Source organism: Bos grunniens, chromosome 7 (genome assembly GCF_055505025.1).
Source record: "Bos grunniens cultivar Pamir isolate PY7600 chromosome 7, Bosgru_T2T1.0, whole genome shotgun sequence".
NCBI classification, from domain to species: domain Eukaryota; kingdom Metazoa; phylum Chordata; class Mammalia; order Artiodactyla; family Bovidae; genus Bos; species Bos grunniens.
This window is the reverse complement of record NC_141171.1, coordinates 2311175-2333271: the sequence shown is the minus strand read 5'-3', so window position 1 is coordinate 2333271 and position 22097 is coordinate 2311175. Positions and strand designations below refer to the sequence as shown.

At 52.0% G+C, this 22097-nt stretch overlaps 1 protein-coding gene across 1 annotated transcript in view; it reads right to left on the bottom strand.

Annotated features, from left to right (window-relative positions):
* Positions 1-22097, bottom strand: part of ADAMTS2 (ADAM metallopeptidase with thrombospondin type 1 motif 2) — a 246072-nt gene that overhangs the window by 55869 nt on the left and 168106 nt on the right. Inside the window, exon 5 of the mRNA XM_086407913.1 lies at positions 18006-18089. Within this exon, the coding sequence (XP_086264039.1) occupies positions 18006-18089 (84 nt within the window). The remainder of the gene's footprint in view (positions 1-18005; positions 18090-22097) is intronic.

Sequence of the window (22097 nt, the reverse complement as noted above, 5' to 3'; positions counted from 1 at the left end):
AGCTATTTGCAGAAAACAACACAAGGGAGGGGGAAACTCTGCAGCACATACAGTGAAGGAGCCACATAAGGAACAGGACCACTGGGGTAATTCCCGCAGGAGCCATGGGCAGGAAGCCACCGGGAGCAACTGCATTCCATTTGTACCATGACACATGCCTGCTAGCCAAGGCTGACCACCAGACTGGCAGTATCGCAGGCCAGTCTGCCTCATGGCATTGGCATTCACTCTCCTACTCAGTTTTCACAGTTACCCAGAAAGGCAAGAAACTGAGGCTCAGAGAGGTCAAGTAACTTGCCCCAGGTCACACAGCTCAGAAGCCTAAAGCCGAATGTCTATATTCCATCCACTTCCCTAAACTCCCTCTCCAAATAAAACACACACCATATCGTCTCAGAATCAGGTCTCACAAGCTGCACTCACCCCTTTTCTATCTGCAGTCAGCAGGCATTCCGGTTTCTGCTCTCACCACATACTCCTACCATCCAAGCGGTTCCCTCTAGGCAAACCTGTCCATGAAGTAGAGCTATGCATTCCTTGGTAGACCTGAAAACATACATTTTGCCTCTTCTCTTGCATAAACAAATCCAACAAGCATAGTCACATATTTCTCTGTGTGTGTATAAGTAGAATGGATTTGGGCTGTATTTATAGGGCACTGTTAGTAAGCCAGCATGTTGCAGAAGAAGGAAGAATGAGTCAAGGCCAGGGAAAACCCGTCATTGCCAGGCATCCCGTGAGTTACCCAAGTCAATGGTTTACAAAACGGTGGATCTGTTCCCACGTCCTAAGCACAGAGCCAATTGCTCCTGAGAGATGAAAATACTTGTTTTAACAGCCTTCAGTGAGTCCTAATGAAGTCAGTCACAGATAGGAAAGAGAGATCTGGTGGCTGGGACCTACTGGACATTCCCCAGAGATGGACGCCCCAGAGGATGCTGGGAAAGGGGAAGAGAGGCACCTTACTGCCCTCCCTGTGACTGGGAAAGCATGTGACTACCTCCGGCCAATTAGTTGCGATCAAAAGTGATGTGTGTCTCTTCCTGGTCTGAGCACTTTATTGCCCACATGAGAGCCTTCGGAGATCTCTCCTGGCTGGCATGGGAAACAGCGACCAGGCTGCTCTGTCGCCCAGGTCCTGAGTGAAAATGAGACCAGGGTCCGATGCCAATTCACACTGAAGACACCAGTGTGAGCAAGAAATCAAGCTGTGTTGTTGTAAGCTGCTGGGACATGGAGCTGGTTTGCTTCTGCAGCACAGTCTTGCCCACCCCAAGTGACACAGAAGGGGCAAAGGAAGGGGACATGGCATCTGTATCTCATCCAAGCAGGTCAGCCCAAAACACTACCAGGAGATCACTGCCTCCAGAAAACCTTGAGAAGCCACAGCTCTGGAGGAGGAAGCAAGACAAAGACTCTCCTTTCTAGGGAAGGAACTTTGGGTGGAATGAGAAGGAAGGGAACTTCAGGGATGGATCTAATTTGGTGCTTGAGTTTGGACCCCATTGGGCTTAAGAGTGCCACCCCAGTTTGGACCACAAGGGCCACTGACCATCACTCGATCAAGGATGGATGCAGAGCCCCCATGGGAGGGGGACCCTCCAGCTCCACAAAGCCCAAGACACGTGCAGATCACTCAGTCGTGTCCAGTCTTTGCAAGCCCCATGGACTGTAGCCCGCCAGGCTCCTTGTTCATGGAGTTCTCCAGGCAAGAATACTGGAGTGGGTGGCCATTCCCTTCTCCAGGGGTGGAACTGGGCTTTCCTGCATTGCAGGCAGACTCTTTACCATCTTAGCCACCAGGAGAGCCCGGAGCCTTGCTAAGCCACTTTCAGCAGAAGGACCTTGTTCTCTTTAGGGCCATGTCTCTCAGCCCAAACATGAGGGGACCGAACCCCTGGTTGGTTACAGTTACTTTTGCCTGCGTTCTTCTGACAACAACAGCCCAATCTCCCTCTGGTAAAATATCTCCTCTGTTAATCTGGGTCTGACCTCGGGCTCAGCGGCAGGAGAGGTCAAGCCCAGACAACCCCACCTAGCACCTTCCCAGCACCATGATGGTTGGGGCCAAGGAGTTGGAAAGGTGTGTGACTGTGAGGCTGGAGCTTCCCCCAGAGCAGAGAATTCCAGGGAAGGAAGAAACCAGAACAGACAGAGTGGTGGAGAGAGCTTGATTCCCAGTGTCCTCACACCACCACGTGGCTCACCCAGGCCTGAAACCAGCTGCCCACAGGCCTGTTTATTTCCTGCAGCCATGAAATTAATAGACACTTACGCCTTAGAAGAAAAGCTATGACAAACCTAGACAGTCTGTTAAAAAGCAGAGACATCACTTTGCCAACAAAGATCCATATAGTCAAAGCTATGGTTTTTTCCAGCAGTCATGTATGGATGTGAGAGTTGGAACATAAAGAAAGCTGAGAGCTGAAGAATTCATGCTTTCGAACTGTGGTGCTGGAGAAGACTCTTAATAAAAGACTCAAACCAGCCAATCCTAAGGAAATTAGTCCTGAATATTCATTGGAAGGACTGATGTTGAAGCTGAAACTCCAACACTCTGGCCACCTGATGTGAAGAGCCAACTCATTGGAAAAGACCCTGATGCTGGGAAAGATTGAGGACAGGAGAAGGGGTCAACAGAGGATGAGATGGTTGAATGGCATCACTGACTCAATGGACATGAGTTTGAGCAAGCTCCAGGAGATAGCAAAAGACAGAGAAGCCTGGCTTGCTGCAGCCAGTGGGGTTCCAAACAGTTGGATATGACTTAGCAAATAACAATGAATAACAATAACATAATGAGTTATTTCCAAACTTTATGATCTGAAAAGTTTGGAAATCTGAAAAGAGTTTCCCTGGTGGCTCAGATGGTAAAGAATCAGCCTGCAATGCAGGAAACTCTGGTTTCATCCCTGGGTCGGGAACATCCCCTGGAGAAGGGAATGGCTACTCACTCCAGTATTCTTGCCTGGAGAATTCCATGGACAGAGGAGCCCAGTGGGCTACAGTCCATGAGGGTCGCAGAGAGTTAGACACAACTGAGTGACTAACACACACACACACACACACGATCTGAAAAACCCCAAACACGTGTTATCTCATGGTTCCTGGGTTAGTAATCCAAAGGCAATCCAGTAGGGTCCTCTACTCAAGGTTCTCCCATGAGATTGCTGGCAGCTGAGACTGGGGCTGCAATCTCAGCTGAAGACTCCCCTGGGTGGGACACACTCCCACACTCACTCATGTGGTTACTGGCAGGATCCAGTTCCTCACGTGCTGCTGGACCTACGGCTCCTTGCCACCTCACATGGACCTCGCCACAGAGCAGTCACACAGGGCAGCTTGCTTCCCCCAGCATGAGTGACCTGGGAGAGCATATCTGAGACACAAGCCATAGTCCAGTTAGACGCAAATCTCGGTCCTGCCCACGCCTGCAGGGAAAGGACTATAGCAGGGAGTGACCACCAAGATGTGGGCTCACAGGGGCCATCCTAGTGCCTGCTTGCAGCAGAGATGTGTCCCACATATGTTGTCAGGAAATTCCTCCCATGAAAGTCAACTGGAGGTGTGTTATTGTCACTCACAGCTGAAAGACCATGAGCAGCGGACTTCCTCCTTGGAGACTCGTGGGAAGCCCAGTCGAGTGCACTGGCTGGATGGTTGGAGGGATCAGCTAGTGTGTCCAGCACCAGTGGGAGAGAAGCTCTAGTCACATTTTTGAAGAGAAGAGTCCCAACTAGAAAGACACATGGTGTCAGGGCCAGAGAACAGGAATAGGGCATGGAGTTGGAGACAGAGCCAAAGGCTGAAACAAGGTGAGAACAAGCAGTCTGGGGGCTCAGAGAGAGGCCTGACTGCTCAGGGAGTGGGCTCACTGGAAGTGATGGGTTGGTGTTGCAAACCCAATGCCCACAGGCCAAGGCTGGTGATGTGAGTCAGTGAGGCAGGTTGGCTCAAAGAAAAGCAAATCTGTCTTTTGTTTGCCAGTTTAGAAGTTTACAGAAGAATATTTCCCTGTTATGATAAAGAAGTTGGGGTGATAAGGAGTGGCAAGAACTGGCAAACCAAGGAGCCCATGCCCCGACGCAGGGGCAACAATACTCAGCCCCAGCTCCATGGGCATGGTATGCAAGAACAGAGCCCAGAGCTGTCGCCGGACTGATCTCTCAGGCCAGTCTTTACATTTTACAAAGAAGTGTGTGTGTGTGTGTGTGTGTGTGTCTGCAAGTTGCTCGGTCATGTCCGACTCTTTGCAACCCCATGGATTATATAGCCCGCCAGGATCCTCTGTCCAGGGAGTTTTCTAGGCAAGAATACTGGAGGGGGTTGCCACTCCCTTCTCCAGGGAGATCTTCCTGACCCAGGGATCAAACCTGGGTCTTCTGCATTGCAGGCGGATTCTTTGCCATCTGAGCCACCTGCGAAGCCCACAAAGAAGTTCTGTGGACCAAAGAAAACACATCCCTCACGTCACCAGCGGAGAAGGAAATGGCAACCCACTCCAGTGTTCTTGCCGCGAGAATCCCAGGGATTGGGGAGCCTGGTGGGCTGCCGTCTATGGGGTCGCACAGAGTTGGACATGACTGAAGCGACTTAGCAGCAGCAGCAGCATGTCACCAGGTAAGGAACCCTGGAATAAAGGCCCTTCCGGGCTGGACCCAACACTGGCATGCTGGTGAGTGCCTCCTGCCTCCCAGACACCAGGCCCTTGGATTCAGCCCAGGTTCCTAGGCCCTCTCAGCAGCCACCGTGATCTCACTGCTGTGGCAGGATCATTTACTGAAGTATTGATCTGCATTTTGTTCTTGCCTTGTCTTCCCTTCCTCCACTCCAAGAAGCAGCCCATCACTTCTGTTTTCCAGGCCCACGGGGGTCTGTGCCGCAGGACCCAGAGCAGAAGTTGTCTGGGACTCTCTCCCTGCTTTGGGGCTTCGAGGAGACTCCCCAGGGGGAGGGGCAGAAGGAATGGCTAGTAGGGGTTCCACCAGGACGAGGTGGCCCTGAAGAGGCAGATCACAAAAAAAGCAGTGGCCATGTGCCGGGCCCTGGGAACCTGCAGCCCAGATGGGGCCTGGAGGAAGGTGACGTCAGCGTCTGACATCCACAGTCCGGAGCTGCTTGGACTTCCTGTTTCTTTGCCCACGTCCCACTTCTCCCAAGGTTCTGGCCATTCTCAAGGAATTATGGGCTGGTATCGTCCTCCATGCTGGCCTAGAGAGCTCACGAGGGTGCAGTGTGCCTCGTGCTGTGTGGCAGGTGCCAGACCCGTATGCATTTTAGAAAGAGCTGAGTCAGTGAGGAGAGAGGACACAGTCAGGACCGTGAGGCGGCAGGAGACGGGCAAGCCAGCTGGAAGGGGAAGGAAGCATGGTTTCTGGCCATGGAGCTTGTGGAGGAGGCACGGGAGAGGCCCACACACGTGCGTCCAAAGGGAGAGTCCGCAGTGCCCTGGGACACAGGCCAGAGACGGTCTTTTCGGGCCCAGGTTTCCTCCTTGGTAAAAGTTCAGCAATTTTCCCTTGGGGAGCTCTGCTGCTTCTCAGGTGCAGCTCCTGGGGGAATCGTTTAGAGCCAGCTGGGGATTCAAGTAAGGTCAGCGGATCCGAGGCTCAAAAGAATCAAAACACCAGGTGAAGGAGGCTTGCCCAGAGGCAACCCCCACCCCCAAACAACCACCCATGAGCTTCTAGGCAGAAGGCTGCACCCCAGACTCAACTCTTCCTTGGCTTACTTCTCCCCCTTCCTGAGAGCTGCCAGCCTTCCCATCGGTTCTGCCTGCCTTGAAGGGCTCTTCACAGACACAGCTGTCCAGGCAGAGGGCCCAGGAGGGAGGTCTGGACACCCACAAGGGTCACTCGGGCTCTAGTGGGATCTCCCCACACTGCTCTGCCACCTGAATCACACTCATAGCCCTCCATCCCCTGTCTTTGCCACGTATCACGCAGCACATGGACTGTGGTCCTATCCAAGCAAGGACAAGAGACATGTCTATCTTTCTTTCAGAAGCGATGGCGATCCGTGCCGCCATAATAGTGTGTGTGAATGTCCGGGCTGATGCTCTGAAGAATATCAACAGCGCTGAAAAGAGAGGCAAACGCCAGGTGCCCATGCTCCAAAGTCATCGACGGGCTTCTAACTGTGATGATGAAGGGTGGTCACTTTGGCGAATTCGACATCACCGAGGATCACAGAGCTGGGAAAGCTGTGAGCTTCACAGGCAGGCTGAATAAGTGTGGAGCGCTCAGTCTCAGATTTGATGCACACCTCAAGGGCCTAGGAAAATGGCAGAATAACCTGCTCCCACCCCGTCAGCTTGGTTTCACTGTCCTGACAACCTCCGCGGGCATCAAAGACCACGAAGAAGCGAGACGAAAGCACACAGAAGGAAACAAATCTTTGGATTCTTTTTCTAGGGACGTAATACATACAAATAAAATGCCTCAGAGGGGCGCCTGGAAGCCACGCCACCTCTGAAGGCGTTCTCTGTGTGGGGCCATATCTCCCCTACGCAGGCAGGACAGGAAAGGAAGGGCGAGAGACGAGGTGGCCACCAGGTGGCGCTGCTGCCGCAGGAACAGCAGCGGGAGCCTCGTGCGCCTGAATCAAAGGGCTGCTTGCTGCTGCTCTTGAGACGCTGGCCACTGGCTCAAACGGAACCACGGAGGCCCCAGCCAGCCTCTGGGGTCCCACATTAAACAAATCAATTAAGACTTCTGCAGAAAGTTCTGTCCCAATCTCTGCTCTCTGACATCTCCATTGTTTGCTCTAGAATGAGCTGAATTATTTATGCTCTTATCTCCTTTAGTCAAGGAGACAGGAGAAAAGCGGGACCAGCAGCGCGGAGGCTCCGCAGGTTCCAGGATGTATCAGGGAATCCCTCAGATCACCAATCCCACACACCAAGGTACCTGCGAGTGATGGTGCGGCTCCCCAGGCAGCTCGGGGCCCTGGGGGTGGAAGCCTGCTTCGGCCCTGTGCCCCTGGACATGTTCCCTACATCACTGTCCCGGGCGCCCCCTCCTCAACCGCAGCGTACAGCTGGGAGCTCAGGCGCTTCCGGCCACGGAGATCAGCATCTTCAATATTCTCATCCAGCGGGAGCCAACCGAAACCTTCTCAACTGCTCTGACCCCAGAGGGTCCTCCCCGACCCCACCTCGCAAATCCGCCCTCCCAAAGAAGCACAACACAGGACCGCGTGCACAGAGTGGAGTCCAGATCTGCTGGGTTCAAGAAAGCAGAGCCCCCTTCTCAACCTCGACACTGCTAAAATTCTCTGCGGTGGAGGCCAGTCTGCGCACTGAATGATGTTGAGGAGCATCCTGACTTCTTCCTGCTAGACCCCATGAGCATCTCCAAGGTGGGGGGCTGCAAAATCACCCTCTGAGGGGAGCCCTGCCATGGGAAACCCCCAAGGGAAGCAAACCCAAGGAGCCCTGTGGAAAAACAGCCCAACCCAGCCTCCCTGAGCAAAGCCGCTTGCTCCCTGTTGCGTGACTTCGGCAGTCCTCACCTGTCCTGTCGGCGGTGGGTGGTGAGGTAAGTGCCCCAGAGAGCTGCTGTGAGGGTAGGTGAGGTGAGTGAAGTCACACGAGGGGCTGCAGACAGGACCCGACCCAAAGAGGGCACTGCAGGCTGAAACTTGCAAGAACCCTCGCTCCTGCGGCCATTGCTAGTGTGCGCTCACCTTACAGGGGACCCTAAGGCTCAGTGATGGTAAATGACTCACAAGGACCAACAGGAGCCAGAATTAACACCAAGCTGGGGGTCTTCTCCAGGCTGCTCTTGGGTGCCAGGGACTACCTGGAGCTCAAACCTCACCACAGGCATCCACACTCCCAACACCAGTGAGGGCTAGAAGGCGTGATCCATATTTCTCTGCTCAGGACTCCCAGATCATCAAGGCACATTCCAGGCATCCTCCCGGAGGCTGGGAATCTATTCCCAGAGAAAGCCAAGCTGCCAGCTCAAGACTCTTCAAGTGAACCTTCCCAGCTCAAGCCTGTAGGGCACACATGTGCCTCCATTGCTTCCTGTTCTTCTCTGGACCCTGGAGACTCTGGCTCAGGAGGTGGGCCACAGTGGCCAGGGGCTGGGCACCAGGCCTGGCGCCAAGTGGTTGGGGGTTGGGACTCAGACTCTGAGGAAACCAGGGGGCTGTCCCTGGGATGTTCTGAATCTCCTACACAGCCCCCACACTGTCAGGGAAGCAGAGGTCCATATCGGGTCAGCAATGGCCTGGCATATGCAGGAAGAGGGCGGTGGCACCAGCCCCTTGAACGCTGAGCCCAGCCCCAGCACTTTCTTCTCTTGCCTTCCCCTGAGAGACTCACAGTCAGAATTTCTCCGACCCTTCACCTCTAATGCTGAAAAATTCCTAGGAGCCTTCCATACTTTGTCCTGACCTGGTCTTTCACAACAAGATACCTTATGTTCTTTGACTGTCCCCAAGTCTCCGATTTCCATTTGCTTTGATTTTCATCATCTTAGGAAATATTTAAAATGAGAACAGTTCAGTAGCTTTGGTTCCTTCTCAAAAAAATCAATTGAAAAGCCAGTTGCTATGCAACCCTCAAGCATTGCTGATGTTCTGCTCCCTGGCTGATGGCATATTGTATAAAATAAGATAATCTCTTTTCTTCTGCTGAGTTTTTTTTTTTTTTAAGAAATGGAGAAAAATGTTGTTTTAGGAAAAACTTGAGATAACTCAGAGGCTCCTCATAAGCTGGAAGACAAACAACATGTCCTTTGCACAAGTCTTCCTGATTTTATCCCCAGCGGGCCTCGGTGGGGCCTGGGACAGGTGCAAGGGGAGCAGAGGGCAGGGAAGCTGGGCTGCTTCCATCACAGCTTGGAATGAAGAGCAAATCTGAATACCCAGGCCACCTTCTGCCCCCAGTCTGGGTCTCGCTCTCACTGCTCCCAGACCCATCCCCTTGCCCTGACTCTGCAGACCTTGGAAGACACAGCTCAGGGCCCTCTCCTGGCAGGGGTCAGCCTGCAGTCCCCTTGGCCTTTCTGTGCTTCAAGCCTTGCAGGGACAGGGCCTCACTCACTGTCAGGAAGCACGTGGCTCCTTTAAGAGCAGCTCATCAGAATCCATTCTCCTTGGGAACCAAACTCTATTTGTGACTCTCACCCAGAAGCCCTTCCTGGCTTTTCCCGCAACAAGCAGAGCTCACTCCCTCTACACGAGTGCCAGCCAGGCAGTCCCCTCCGGATCACCCCACCCAAGACGCCCAGTGTCCTGTCTCCTTCGTGGTGCTCACCACTCCGAAACGACCTTATTTACTGGTGAACTCACGGGGAGCTGGTGCCCCAGGCCTGGGGGCAGGCACATCCCAGGATCCATTTGCCCAAGAGATGGGTCCTCCCGCTTCCGGAGGTCCCTGAGAGCCCTGGAAACAGGGCCTTACCCCTAGAACTCTGCCAGGTGGTATCTGTGGCTGGTGGACACAAACTGTTATCAACCACAATGAGATAAGTACAGAAATGGGAAACTTTCATAGCAGTTTGATGGACTGACTTTATGTCTATGGAATTTAATAATAAAAAGTCGGGGCTGGTATTCATGAATAATCTTGGTTTTGTCACATTTCCCTTTTCCAGTTAAACGTACTTACAGAAATATTGGTCAGTGGTGCGACCTCCGGCTCTGAGGCGTTCTGTCTGTCTGGCCTGGCCTCCTTGGCCCTGGCACCTACTCTGCAGCGACTGTCACTGCCAGACTTCCTGTTTGATTGCTTCAGGTCCGTGGAGTGACCCCTCCTTTCCCAAGGGTGTCTCCCCTGAGCCACAGCCAAGCATCCCACACTTTCCCTGGGCTCCTGTGCGAGGTGCGCCCACTCCAGAGCCCCACCCCTCTGCATGCGATGTCTGTCCAGCACCGGCCTCCCTGGACGTGGTCAGCCAGCCATGTCCTCCTGACTCTCCTATCCCCCCCGCCTGTGTTTCTGCAGCGTGTCTTCCCCGGGGAAAGTGAGATCCCCACCTTGGACCCCACTTGCCTCTTACAATCCCGCAACTTGCTGAGGAGGCCAGAGTCTGGCCCTGTACCTTTCTGGAACCCTGCAGGACACACAGGCTCTGAGGGGCGGCAGCCTTCCCCATGGTTTCCTGAGAACAGGAAGGGTGTGGAGGTAGGGGAGGCGGGCAGGGCGTGGGGCAGGGCCTGGGGGAGGCTCTGCTGCAGGAGACGGGCCCCTGGGCCCAGGGGAGGGGCAGCAGTTTCTTTTCCTTTCTGGCCAGGCTTGGGGGCTGGGGATGGATACGGGGACCGAACTCCACATCCTAGCATGTCCTCTATCCTGACACCTCTGAACTCCATGGCAGAGGTCTGAGTCTGGTCAGCTGTGTCCTGCTAGGCTACAGCGGGTGCAGTCTGCGCTCTGCAGAAAGCGCACATCGAGCTCCACTTTCTCCCTTCCTGCCACCTCACCACCACGGATTCCCAGCTTCCCAGCAGGAAGTCAGGGAAGTGAGCGGGGACCTCGGGCCCCCTGCGCCCTCTCACTTCTCACTGCATCGGTCCTGGTCTCGCTGGAGCTGTCCCACTGCCCAGGTGGGCTGCGGCCACCTATCTTGTTGGCCAGGGGCTCCAGTTAGCCCCATGGCTCACCCTCCCCATACCATCCCCAGAAAGAGGAGCATCACAAGGGGCCCATGCCCACTCCCCTTACCCTCACTCTACCTGTGAGGGACTCCGAGGGTATCAACATGGCCCAGGCAAAGCAGAACCCCTCCCAACAAGGTGGAACGTAAGGAGCCGTGGCCAGACTGGCCGTGGCCATGAGGGCAGACCCTGCCACACTTCATAACCTGACCTCACCTGCAGGCGAGGCCATGCACTGGTGACAGCCTGCATCCCCCTCTAGCCGAGGTGGCTTGCCCGAAGTTTCCACAGACACTCGGGTGACAGAGGTTCCAGGCCCAGGCCCAGGAAAGGCAAGATTGCCCACAGGGTGAAAGAACACAGAGGCCTCTCCACTACCTCCAAGCCATCACAGAGAAGAGGAGCCAAGTAAAGCGTGAAGTCCTTCCTGCATCCTCCTTCAAATCAGAAATAAAACACTGGACACGACACTTGTAGCATGCCACTAGAGACCCTTCCCCAGGTGCTAGCGCTCAGTTAAACAGAAATACTTGGACTCTCTCATTTTTAAATTATTGCTTTTAAAAAAAATAAGCAATTTTTCCATAGTTAAAAATGTGCTATAAGTGTATAAAAGAAACCAAGTATAAAAGAAACATCCTTATCATGATACATTAAGAAAATTCACCAAAGTAGAAGGAAGAAAATAAAAATCCATGACCTACTACCCAGAGATAAGTACTGTTCACATTTTATGTATTCCTTCAGTCCCTTCTGTGTATATATTTGTACACAAAATCGAGATCAAAATACTGGAAGCTTATATCCTTCTTTCCCCAAAAGCAAACCAACTTGACTTTATGCTGTAACCATTTCCCAAAGCCCTTACACATGCTTTGAAAATGGGATTTATTGCCAGTCTAATAACCCACCATTGAAAAAGCAAGAGAGTTCCAGAAAAAACATTTATTTCTGCTTTATTGACTATGCCAAAGCCTTTGACTGTGTGGATCACAATAAACTGTGGAAAATTCTGAAAGACATGGGAATACCAGACCACCTGACCTGCCTCCTGAGCAATCTGTATGCAGGTCAGGAAGCAACAGTTAGAACTGGACATGGAACAACAGACTGGTTCCAAATAGGAAAAGGAGTACGTCAAGGCTGTATATTGTCACCCTGCTTATTTAACTTATATGCAGAGTACATCATGAGAAACGCTAGGCTGGAGGAAGCACAAGCTGGAATCAAGATTGCCAGGAGAAATATCAATCACCTCAGATACGCAGATGACACCACCCTTATGGCAGAAAGTGAAGAAGAATTCAAGAGCCTCTTAATGAAAGTGAAAGAGGAGAGTGAAAAAGTTGGCTTAAAGCTCAACATTCAGAAAACGAAGATCATGGCATCCGGTCCCATCACTTCATGGCAAATAGATGGGGGATTTTATTTTTGGGGGCTCCAAAATCACTGCAGATGGTGATTGCAGCCATGAAATTAAAAGACACTTACTCCTTGGAAGGAAAGTTATGACCAACCTAGACAGCATATTAAAAAGCAGAGACATTACTTTGCCAACAAAGGTCCATCTAGTCAAGGCTATGGTTTTTCTAGTAGTCATGTATGGATGTGAGAGTTGGACTGTAAAGAAAGCTGAGCGCTGAAGAATTGATGCTTTTGAACTGTGGTGTTGGAGGAGACTGTTGAGAGTCCCTTGGACTGCAAGGAGATACAACCAGTCCATTCTAAAGGAGATCAGTCCTGGGTGTTCTTTGGAAGGACTGATGTTGAAGCTGAAACTCCAGTACTTTGGCCACCTGATGTGAAGAGCTGACTCATTTGAAAAGCCCCTGATGCTGGGAAAGATTGAAGGCGGGAGGAGAAGGGGACAACAAAAGATGAGATGGTTAGATGGCATCACCGACACGATGGACATGGGTTTGGGTGGGCTCCGGGAGTTGGTGATAGACAGGGAGGCCTGGCGTGCTGCGGTTCACGGGGTTGCAAAGAGTCGGACATGACTGAGCGACTGATCTGAACTGAACTGAGAATTTCCAAAACCTCAGTAACAAAATTATATGTCTCTTTCTTGTTGCCCATTTTACTGTAACTGTCTCATAAGGGCAGCATTTCCCAAAGTAAATTCTGTAGAACGTTGATTCCATGAGGAAAAGGGTTCTGTTGAGAAAGAATTTTGAGAAACCATGTGTATTAACCCACCTCTTGGAGATTCACCCTGCACATTTTCATAGTAAAGTCTCTGAGAAATTTTGTTATCAGAAATACCTGTTTTACTTTGTCATATAGGCCTTTCCCAGACTCATTTGACCATGGAACCCCTCTATTCTCCTATGCAAACATCTAAGAACATCCTAAGAATTAGCAATGCAGAACACTTTTAAGGACAATGTGCTTCTTTTTCTACCTTTAAATAAAATTTGGGTTGTGATGTTACCATCTGTTACCAATTCTCACCCTCTCAGCTCCCAAGGAGCTGATCAGGCTCCCTGCCCTGCTGGTGCCTTCAGCAGAGGCTCCTGGGCTTTGCCAGGTGCCCCAGACTCGGGGTGCTCCCCTGTGCCCTCCAGGCTTTAGCCCCGCGTGCCAGTGTCTCCCTGGCTGGCCCTCCTGGAATGGCACGAGGTGCCCCAGACCCAACACATCTCCTCTCAGCTCGCTGCCTTTCTCCCCAATGTGCCCTGTCCCCTCCTGTGCTCTCCCCCTCAGGGGCCGCCTCATCACCTAGCAGGCTGCCCAAGGCACAAGCTCAGTGGCCTTTCACCTTCATCCACGTAGCAGCCATCCCCTCCTGGTCTGGCTTCCTAAAATTCTCTCCCTTCTCTGTGGCTATGGTCCCAGGACAGCCCACGACTGTCCTCCCTTTGACGCTGCCCACTTTCTCCCAAGCCACCACTCCCACGGCCATTCTGCACACTGGAGCCCGGGGATCTTCTTAGAAATGCAAATCGGATCGTGTTACTCTCCTGCTAGAAACTGCCCTAGTGAGAAAACCAACCCCCTTGGCAGGAGGTACAGAGCCCTGAGGATCCGCTCCTTCCAGCTAGCTTCTTCAGCACCAACTTCTGCTGTTTTCCCATCTTACGCTGTCCCCTTCAGTCAGATTCAGCTGCCCCCTGTTCCTCCCACGGCCTGCTCTCTTCCTGCCTTTAATTTGAAACATCCCTGTGCTGGTTCATCCCCTTTTTCACTCCCTCCCTGTGGCTGAAAAGTCACTGCCTCCAGTCATCTGCCTTGACCTCTAAGGAAGGCTTGCCTGCCCCACCTTTCCCCTGCCAAGTCTCTGAGCCCTCGGTTATAACTGTTTCCCTGTCTGCACCTCCACTCCAGAGCAGCCCCTGAGGTCCAGGGGGTGACACCTGATGCACAAAAACCCTCAAAAAGTGCTTGTTAGATGATGAGCTTTGTCCTGAGGCAAATGGATGTGGCAAATTATCTGAACAGACTTTCTGATATTAAACAATCATCACCTTCCTATAATAAACCCTATTTAATCATGAGGGGAATTTCTCTTTATGCATTGTTGAATGAAAGACTTAAAGCCTTAGGATTTTTTACATCTATTTTTAGAAGTGAAACAGGTCTGTACTTTGTCTCAGATATGCTACCTGTGGCAACTTTGCATGTAGGAATCAGATCGTCCTGAAAGAGAAATTGGGTGGATTTTAGAACATATATATATTCTGAAATTGTTTATATGATATTGCATTATTTTTGCTTAATAATTCCTTGCAAATGAATAAAATATACTGGCAAAAACAGGTTACCTGATTCTCTGTTTAGAGGTAGTTTTAAGATAACTTTGAAAACAGTGAAGCACTTGAGTTCTCACATGATTATGGGGTTTCCCGTTTCCCCAAGAAATCCTGAATTTCCCAAGATCTTCTGGGTCCCTGACCCAGAGTTTCTCAAAATCTTACCTTCAGGTTTTCTACTGGTTTCTACCAGGTTTCTACCTGCGTGAGATACTTAAGGAAAGAAAAACAAGAAGAAACATCTTTGGGTGGGGACAATTTAGCACAAAGCCTGTCAGGAAGTAGTTAAAATAATCAAGGCTTTGTTCCATGGAGTAATTAACATCGGGAAGGAGACAGACAGTTCCTAGGCCAAATAAGAACCAAAACATTGCCAGCACTGGAAAGCAGTTAACCACACAGAGCCCTCCAGTTTTTCATTTTAGTGCCCTGACCACTCGGTAGCTCTTCTCCTCTTCCTACCCACTGCCCTCTGCAGAGGCAAAAAGTGGGGAGGGGGCTGGATATAACCATGCCCATCCCTCACGATACCAGCCTCGAAATTCCTCAGATGCCGAAGGATGCTAATGAGGGGTCTCAGGCTAGGAAAGGGGAACCCAGCCTGAGGAGGGGGCGGGAGGGGGAGGAACAGGGAACACGTTGATGACCGCTCTAATGGGGATGCACAAGTCCCATTGGACATTCCAAAGCCCTTTGTCAGCAAACGGAGGCTGGAACTGTATCACTGGGCGTGGGTCACCCTAACCTTACCCCGCTGTATACTGCTCCTGCGTGCCGAGAATGTCCCACTCTGCCACAAACTGCCTGCTTACCTGCAGAGGAAGGTGTGCACGCCCCTTCTTCACAGACCACCACTGGGTATCAGGGTGGAAGGGTCGGGAAAAGGCCCAGGCAGCAACTGTCCCCAGAGCTTTCCCTTCAGCCAGGAAAAGCACCCCACTGTGGGTTGCATTGTACGTATGCTTTCTGATCTTTTAGCTTATGCTTCCCTCTTCTTTCTAGACTAAATATGCCAAAGATTTGCTTTCCCCAAGGCTCGCTTCTCGATGGATCCTATTGTTACTTTCTATTTGCTACTTTATTGACTTTTGCCTTTTCCTAAACTATTTCCTTTTTACTTTCCTTAGGTTTTGGGGTTTGGGTAGTTGTTAATATCTGTTCTAACTTACTGAGTTGAATACAGGGCTAACTTGTTTTCATTCGCTCAGTGTGATCTTGGGAGGCGCCTGCTCCACAGGTTTTGATCTGTAGTGCTCTCATTTTGATTGGTTTTCCCCAATAGTCTGCAATTGAGGCTCCAACAGTATTCTTCCCAGGAGATTTTTTTTTTTTTCAGAGAGACTGGACTTACTCTTTTTATATATCCCTTTCCTCCATCTAGTTTTAGAGCACTGAGTATAGTCCAAACAATTTTTGCTGTATGAAATTCACTAAAACTTTCTTTACGACCTAAAGTACATTTGTAATTGTTAAATGTTCTATGATTCCTCAAAAAGAAGGCATATCTTTCCATAGGTATAGCAAGGGGAAAAGATGATATAACTAATTTAACTTTACCCATTATATTATTTGTGCTTCCCAGGCAGCTCAGTGGTAAAGAATTCGCCTGCAGTGTAGGAGACATTGGGTTCAGTTCCTGGTTTGGGAAGATCCCCTGGAGTAGGAAATAGCAACCCACTCCAGTATTCTTGCTAGGGAAAACTCCATGGACAGAGAAGCCTGGTGGGCTACAGTCCATGCGGTTGCAGAGTCGGACACAACTGAGCATACTAAGCATGAGCATTGTATTATTTGAAACTCCTGTGCCTTTAAGAATGTAACCTGTTAAAGGTTTCGGAAAGGGTATGAAAGACTCCTGCAGTTAGGTTTTTGCAGATTTCCCCCTTGTTCTGACAGTCTGCTTTGGTACATTTTACGTTGTCCTTGGGACATTGAGGGACCATGACTACCACCCTCTGCAGTGGTCACTTGTATCACTATAGTGTAACACACTTCCCAAGGCAGGAAAAGTGGGCTTGAGGCCCAGCATTGCTGGGATTTGTCCAATCACAGAGTCCTTCGTCGTCATGTCTATACTGCAGACCTTGTATGTTGTGTGCAGTTCAATTTCATTTTGTGACACTAAGGCTCTGCCTCTGAGTAGAGGACTTAACCCTCCCCATAATTACTACGCCTGATGTGCCTCGGCTTCATCTTAATACGACTTGACTTTACTCATACTGAGTGAGGTCAGACCACGGATTCCAGAATTTGGCTGCCAGGGTGAGAAGCTGGACTCCTAAGGAGCCAGAGAAAGAAAGTAAGAAAGAAAGTGAAGTCGCTCAGTTGTGTCTGACTCTTTGCGACCCCATGAAGTGTAGCCTACAATGCTCCTCCGTCCATGGGATTTTCCAGGCAAGAGTACTGGAGTGGGTTGCCATATCCTTCTCCAGGGGATCTTCCCGACCCAGGGATTGAACCCGGGTCTCCCACAGTGTAGGCAGACGCTTTTCCATCTGAGCCACCAGGGAAGTCTAAGGAGCCAGATGCTACTGGCTACTCATGCCACGGAACTGCCTTAAACCTCAGTTTAAGTTTCACAGGTCCTTACTTGTGAAATGGGATCATCATAGCTCCACCTCCTCCTCTGTCCTTGGATTGAGTTAATTTCATGTAAAGTGCTCCCAAGCTGCTTAGCACAGGCCTGGCTCAGTCCACACTGGCCTGGCACCACGAGGCTCCTTCCTTCCTCACCAGCTCTTCTTTCAGCCCACCCTGTTATCTTTCCGTCTGAGGGCTTCCTAACCCCACTTGCATAGACCTGTGCATGCTGATAGGAAAAAGGCTTCAAGTCTGACAGCAAAGGAGTGTAAGAAGGGCAAGAGTGCTCAGTGAGAACAGCAGCTACATGGCATGAGAAGAGGACGTAGGCTGAAGACACAGGCAGGTGTCAAACTGAGGGGCGTCTCAACCTTGCGTTTCTGCTGCTTTGACATCCAGGGCCTCGCTGACCTGGGAGGAACTGTCCCTCCCAGGCTTAACCAATTCCCAGAGTCAGTAAAGTGCTCACTCTGAAGCACATGCTGTTCAAATGCAGACCAACCGATGCAGAGTCCAGACCCCCAGCCATCTCCTTCATCGGGCGCTCATGCTCCAGCCCATTATCCCCAGAGCACATCCCCAAGGACCAGGTACCAGGCACTCAGAGGCAGCCCTGGTTCCCCAGAGCCCACTGAGATGATTCCCACCGGCCAGTCCTAAGCCTGCTTACCCGTGATTAACCTGGTCCTTCCCAAGGAAACCATAATGAAGGCGCTCACCCAGTTTCCCTCTCCTTCCCCAGGCCTCCCGACCAACCCTGGAGCTTCCCTGTGCAGCCCTGCAGGGCCAGAAACTGTGGGTAAAACCCAGCTCTTCCATGGCAGTCGCCTCCTGAGCTGTTGGTCTCACCAAACCTGAACCTAAATTTTTAAAGAGAAAGTGAGGTTGAAAGGAGAGCAGGGGCGGCTCACAAGTTCCTTGTTTCTTACAGGAAACACGGGGCAGCTGGGGAGAGGCGAGGTGGTTTTGGCCAACATAAAGGCTTTTCAAGGCGGCCTCTGCCCCACTGGAGGGCCCCATTCATCCCACAGAGGTGGGGGCCCTGGTGAGGTGCCCACTCACCTTCCCGTAGCTCAGCAGGATTATCCGCACCAGGACGACATTGATGTGGGCCCCCAAGGACTCATCGTGATAGATTTCGTTGACCTGAAAGACAACCAGGGACACGTCAGCAGAAACCACAGGCTCACAGACCAGCCCTGGCTTTGTAAATGGCATCGCCACCAGCTCAGCCCCAGGGCAGAACCCGGGCACACCACCCCACCCCTTCCTCCTTGCCACACTTCATACTCAGGCATTACCATCAGCTCTGAATCAACCCCTTCCTTTCCCTCTGCTCCTCCTGCCCACTTACAGCCAACCACTGAGTGGACACTGCCCCTCTCTCCTCAGCAGCCCCTCCGACCACCCCAGGGAATCTCCACCTAGAGCCTACACTGGGATGTGGACACTGCCCACGCTAAATGCCGGAGCCACTAACTGCAACACAGCCCTTTCTGCCAGGGTGAACACGGCTCAAACCTCGGTAGAAGGGGCAATCCTGGGACTGTCATTGGTACAAATTACTCCATAGGCGCTGTCGCTGGTTGTGAAATATTATCTGTACTCATCACAGCTTGGAAAGGGGAGTCATTTTAGGTGACCCCTAGATCTAATTTTTAATGTGCTAATTAAGAACAGATATTGCTGTACCACAAAGGTGCTTTCTGTGTTCTGTTTTGGGAACTACAGCTGACTCAGTGGGCTTCCTTTGTATTTTATCATTTTTTACTTTCTTTTTCGGGCTTCCCAGGTGGCGCTAGTGGTAAAGAACCCATCTGCTGGGTTGGGAAGATGCCTTGGAGGAGGGCATGGCAACCCACTCCAGTATTCTTGCCTGGAGAAGCCCCAGGGACAGAGGAGCCTGGTGGGCTACAGTCCATAGGGTCGCAAAGAGTCGGACACAATCAAAGTGACTTAGCACATGCATGTATTTTATTTTTTACATTTACAAACATTATTTGAACAGGTACCCGTGGGCCTCATCAGAAGTCAGAGGAGTCCACGGCACAAGAAAGGTGAGGCACCTCCCCTCCCCACAGCATAGCCTGCATGGCCTTCCAGAAACACTGGTTATGGTTAACCCCACGTTCAGGGCCAGCCAAGTCTCCCTTTCCCACTGATCGCACCCTCACACACTCTCAGGATCTTCCCTGGAACAATGCTCTCACTACCAGCCCCTTCATTCATTCACTTCCTGACCAAACTTGACTCTTCTGGAGGCCCAGCCTCCAGATCTCATCTGCTTCCCAGGAAGCATCAGGGTCCATTACTTCCTGAGTTCTCTGTATTTTCCCTGCATGTCTCCAGCACTCAGGATGCAGTCGCACCCAGCAGATACTCAGGACACACTTGTCAAGAGAACAAATCCACTCATGCCATCACTCAGTGGAGAGGCATGAACTCGTCGTGCAGGGCCTCCCTGTGTGCAGACCAAACCCCAGAACGCTGACCTTCCCCTGGTGAGGGCAGATCCCGCCACAGGCATGTCCCAGAGCCCACTCTGTCATCTCAGGCCAGGGCCCTTCTCCCCCGGAATCCCAACTTTTTGAATCTCTATCTGAGCAATGGAAATTGCTACCTACAAACAGCAGGAAAACCCTTTGGGAAATCTGAGAGTTAGCAAGTAAAATCGATTCACGATGGATGGGATGTGCAGGCACATGGGGCATGGTAGACAAAGAGCCTCGTGATGACTGTCACCCTTGCTGTGGCACCAGTGGGAGGGAAAGAGGGGTCCTGGGACGCCTCCAGCCAGCCCTACATGTGGCCCCGTGGGAAGCCTCCTGCCCACAAATCTACTTTCCAATTATAATTTCTCTGCCCAGACCTGGCTTTCCTCCAGGGAAGCGATGACCGATAGCCTACAGGATGGTCACTGCAACTCGTGCATGAGTCTGGAGAGAGTGAACACTGGCCTGAGAGTCACACGCCGACAAGGTGAAGCTATGACTGGCAAGGTGGAGCCAACTCACCCACACTGGGCCTTCCCTTCAGTAAAACAAGATGAAGTCTCAACTTGCTTTGTGAGGACTAGACTTCCACACGTATGTGATGGACTGATCCTGGTGAAAACAGCAAAGCTGGGGTTGTTACTGCTGCTAAGCCATGTCACCCTGCAGCCCCTAGGAGGTCGCAGTGGCAGGGTGCACACCCTCTAAATCCGGATGTCCTTGCCCACCTTTGAGGGTCAAACCAGACTAGGCTTTTTGGTCCATAGTGAGACAATAACCCTAAAAGTCAGTTTTTCCTAAGAGAGAGGGTTTTTTTTTTTGTCTGTCTCCAAAGTATCATTTTATCTCTCACAAGCAATTTGGCTCACAGAGTTTGACCGAAAGTTGTGGTGTAGAACAGAAGAAGGCAGTGATACAGGGAGGTTCCGCTGCCCCTGGGGCGGGGAGCAGGGGTGGGCACGAGAGAAGAGAGGGGGCAGAGAGGGGGTGAATGGCAAGCTTCATTCTACACGCTTCACTTCTGACTCCCAGGTCATGCTTCGAGTGAAAACAGTTCAGATACTTGGGAAGAAGATGAAAGCAGAGAAAGCTTGAACCTTCTCTCTGGGACCTGGGAGGGGACAAGGTCACATCAAGTCCCCGAAGTCTGGGTGACTTCAGATAGCTACGCCTGGGGACCCAAAGACAGTGGCAGGGTAGCCTGCTGTTCGGAAGGGATTCAGGGCTGAGTTTACAGAATTATCTCCTTTGATGTTCTCAATAGCTGTTGGAGGCCAGAGGGAGGGGTGTCAAGCCCTCCTGAGAGATGAGGAAGCTGAGGCTGGCCCCAGAGGGAGGAAGGAGATGCAGGGCTGGCCCCACCTCAGTTGCTGGCCCAGAGCCTGCCATCAAGGCCCTCCTGTCTCCTGGCCCCACCACTGGGGCTGAGGGTGGCCACTCTCATCTCGGGGAAGGGGTCTTCTGTCCTTCTTGGACAGCAGGCGGGTCTAATCCTGACTCCTGATTCCAGACAGAAGGGGGCAAGACCCCCCAGCAACTCCACCACTAGATGCCAAGCTCTGCGAGGCAAAGCCCCACCTCCTGCTGAGGGTGATGGCCAGGTGCTCAGGCCCAGGGGTGTTGGGCTGCTGCACAAGGCCCAGCTGTATCTTCTGAGCTGCCCACCAGCCACCAGCTCCTGGCAGTAGGGCTGGGCACCCTGCCTCTGGCCTTGGAGACCAACTGGGCCTTCAGGACTGCTGAGGATCTAGACAGGGCATGTTCAGAGCTTGCCCAGGAGAGAGCCAAAAAGGACGCCAGGCCTGCTCTTGAGGTGCCCCAGCCCTGCCTGCCCCGGTGCCCTCCACTGAGGTGCACCTTTCTCTGTTTCTCCTAGAAAGCCTCCGCCCTTCCACACAGAGACACAGCTCCACACAACCTGCTTCTTTGGGAATCGGGGCTTTGAGCTGGGTGTGCCCCAGCCCCTCTCTACAGCACAGGCACCTCTTGGCAGCTGCTGGACCTTCTAGGTGGTCCCCAACCCAGATCCCCACTCCTAAGCCCTCCTGATGGCTCGGCCCCTGCAGACGCCCCAGCGGGTGGGAACCCCACAGTGACCAGCTGGCGGGGCATGTCTTCTTGCCCATTAGGTGGTGTGACCGAACCCTTACGCCTGCAAACACGTCCCCCTCTGGCGTCCGGCTCCCAGTGCCCATGCTGTGATTCATCAGGACCAGAAAGAGCAGAATGCAGGGCTTATGCGGCATGGAGGAGGTAGGCTGTGCTGAGGAGAGGGCCCTGCCCTGCCCCCCAGGGCCACGCCAACTTTTTAGTGGGTTGTGAAATTGCCACCGCCCCACAAAGCTAGCTGCACCCCATTCCCCACAGGATGCTCCAGCAGGGCCCACTGTGGCCTGGAGACCCCCATGAAGGGGCAATATTTCTGCCAAGCAGAGAGCCCACAGACACAGCACAAAAAGCCACAAAGACATAGGCAGCTTCCCAACATCTCCCTTCCAATGCCCCTTCCTCCTCAACCCCCATTCCACTTTCTCAACAGGCAGACAGGAAGCAGCTCCTCTCCACCCCATGTCCTCCTGCCCAACCTCCCACCCTCATGGATCATTCTTTATGATGGCTGTCACTCTGAAAGTTCTGACTTCCTCTTTCCTCTGCCTGAAAC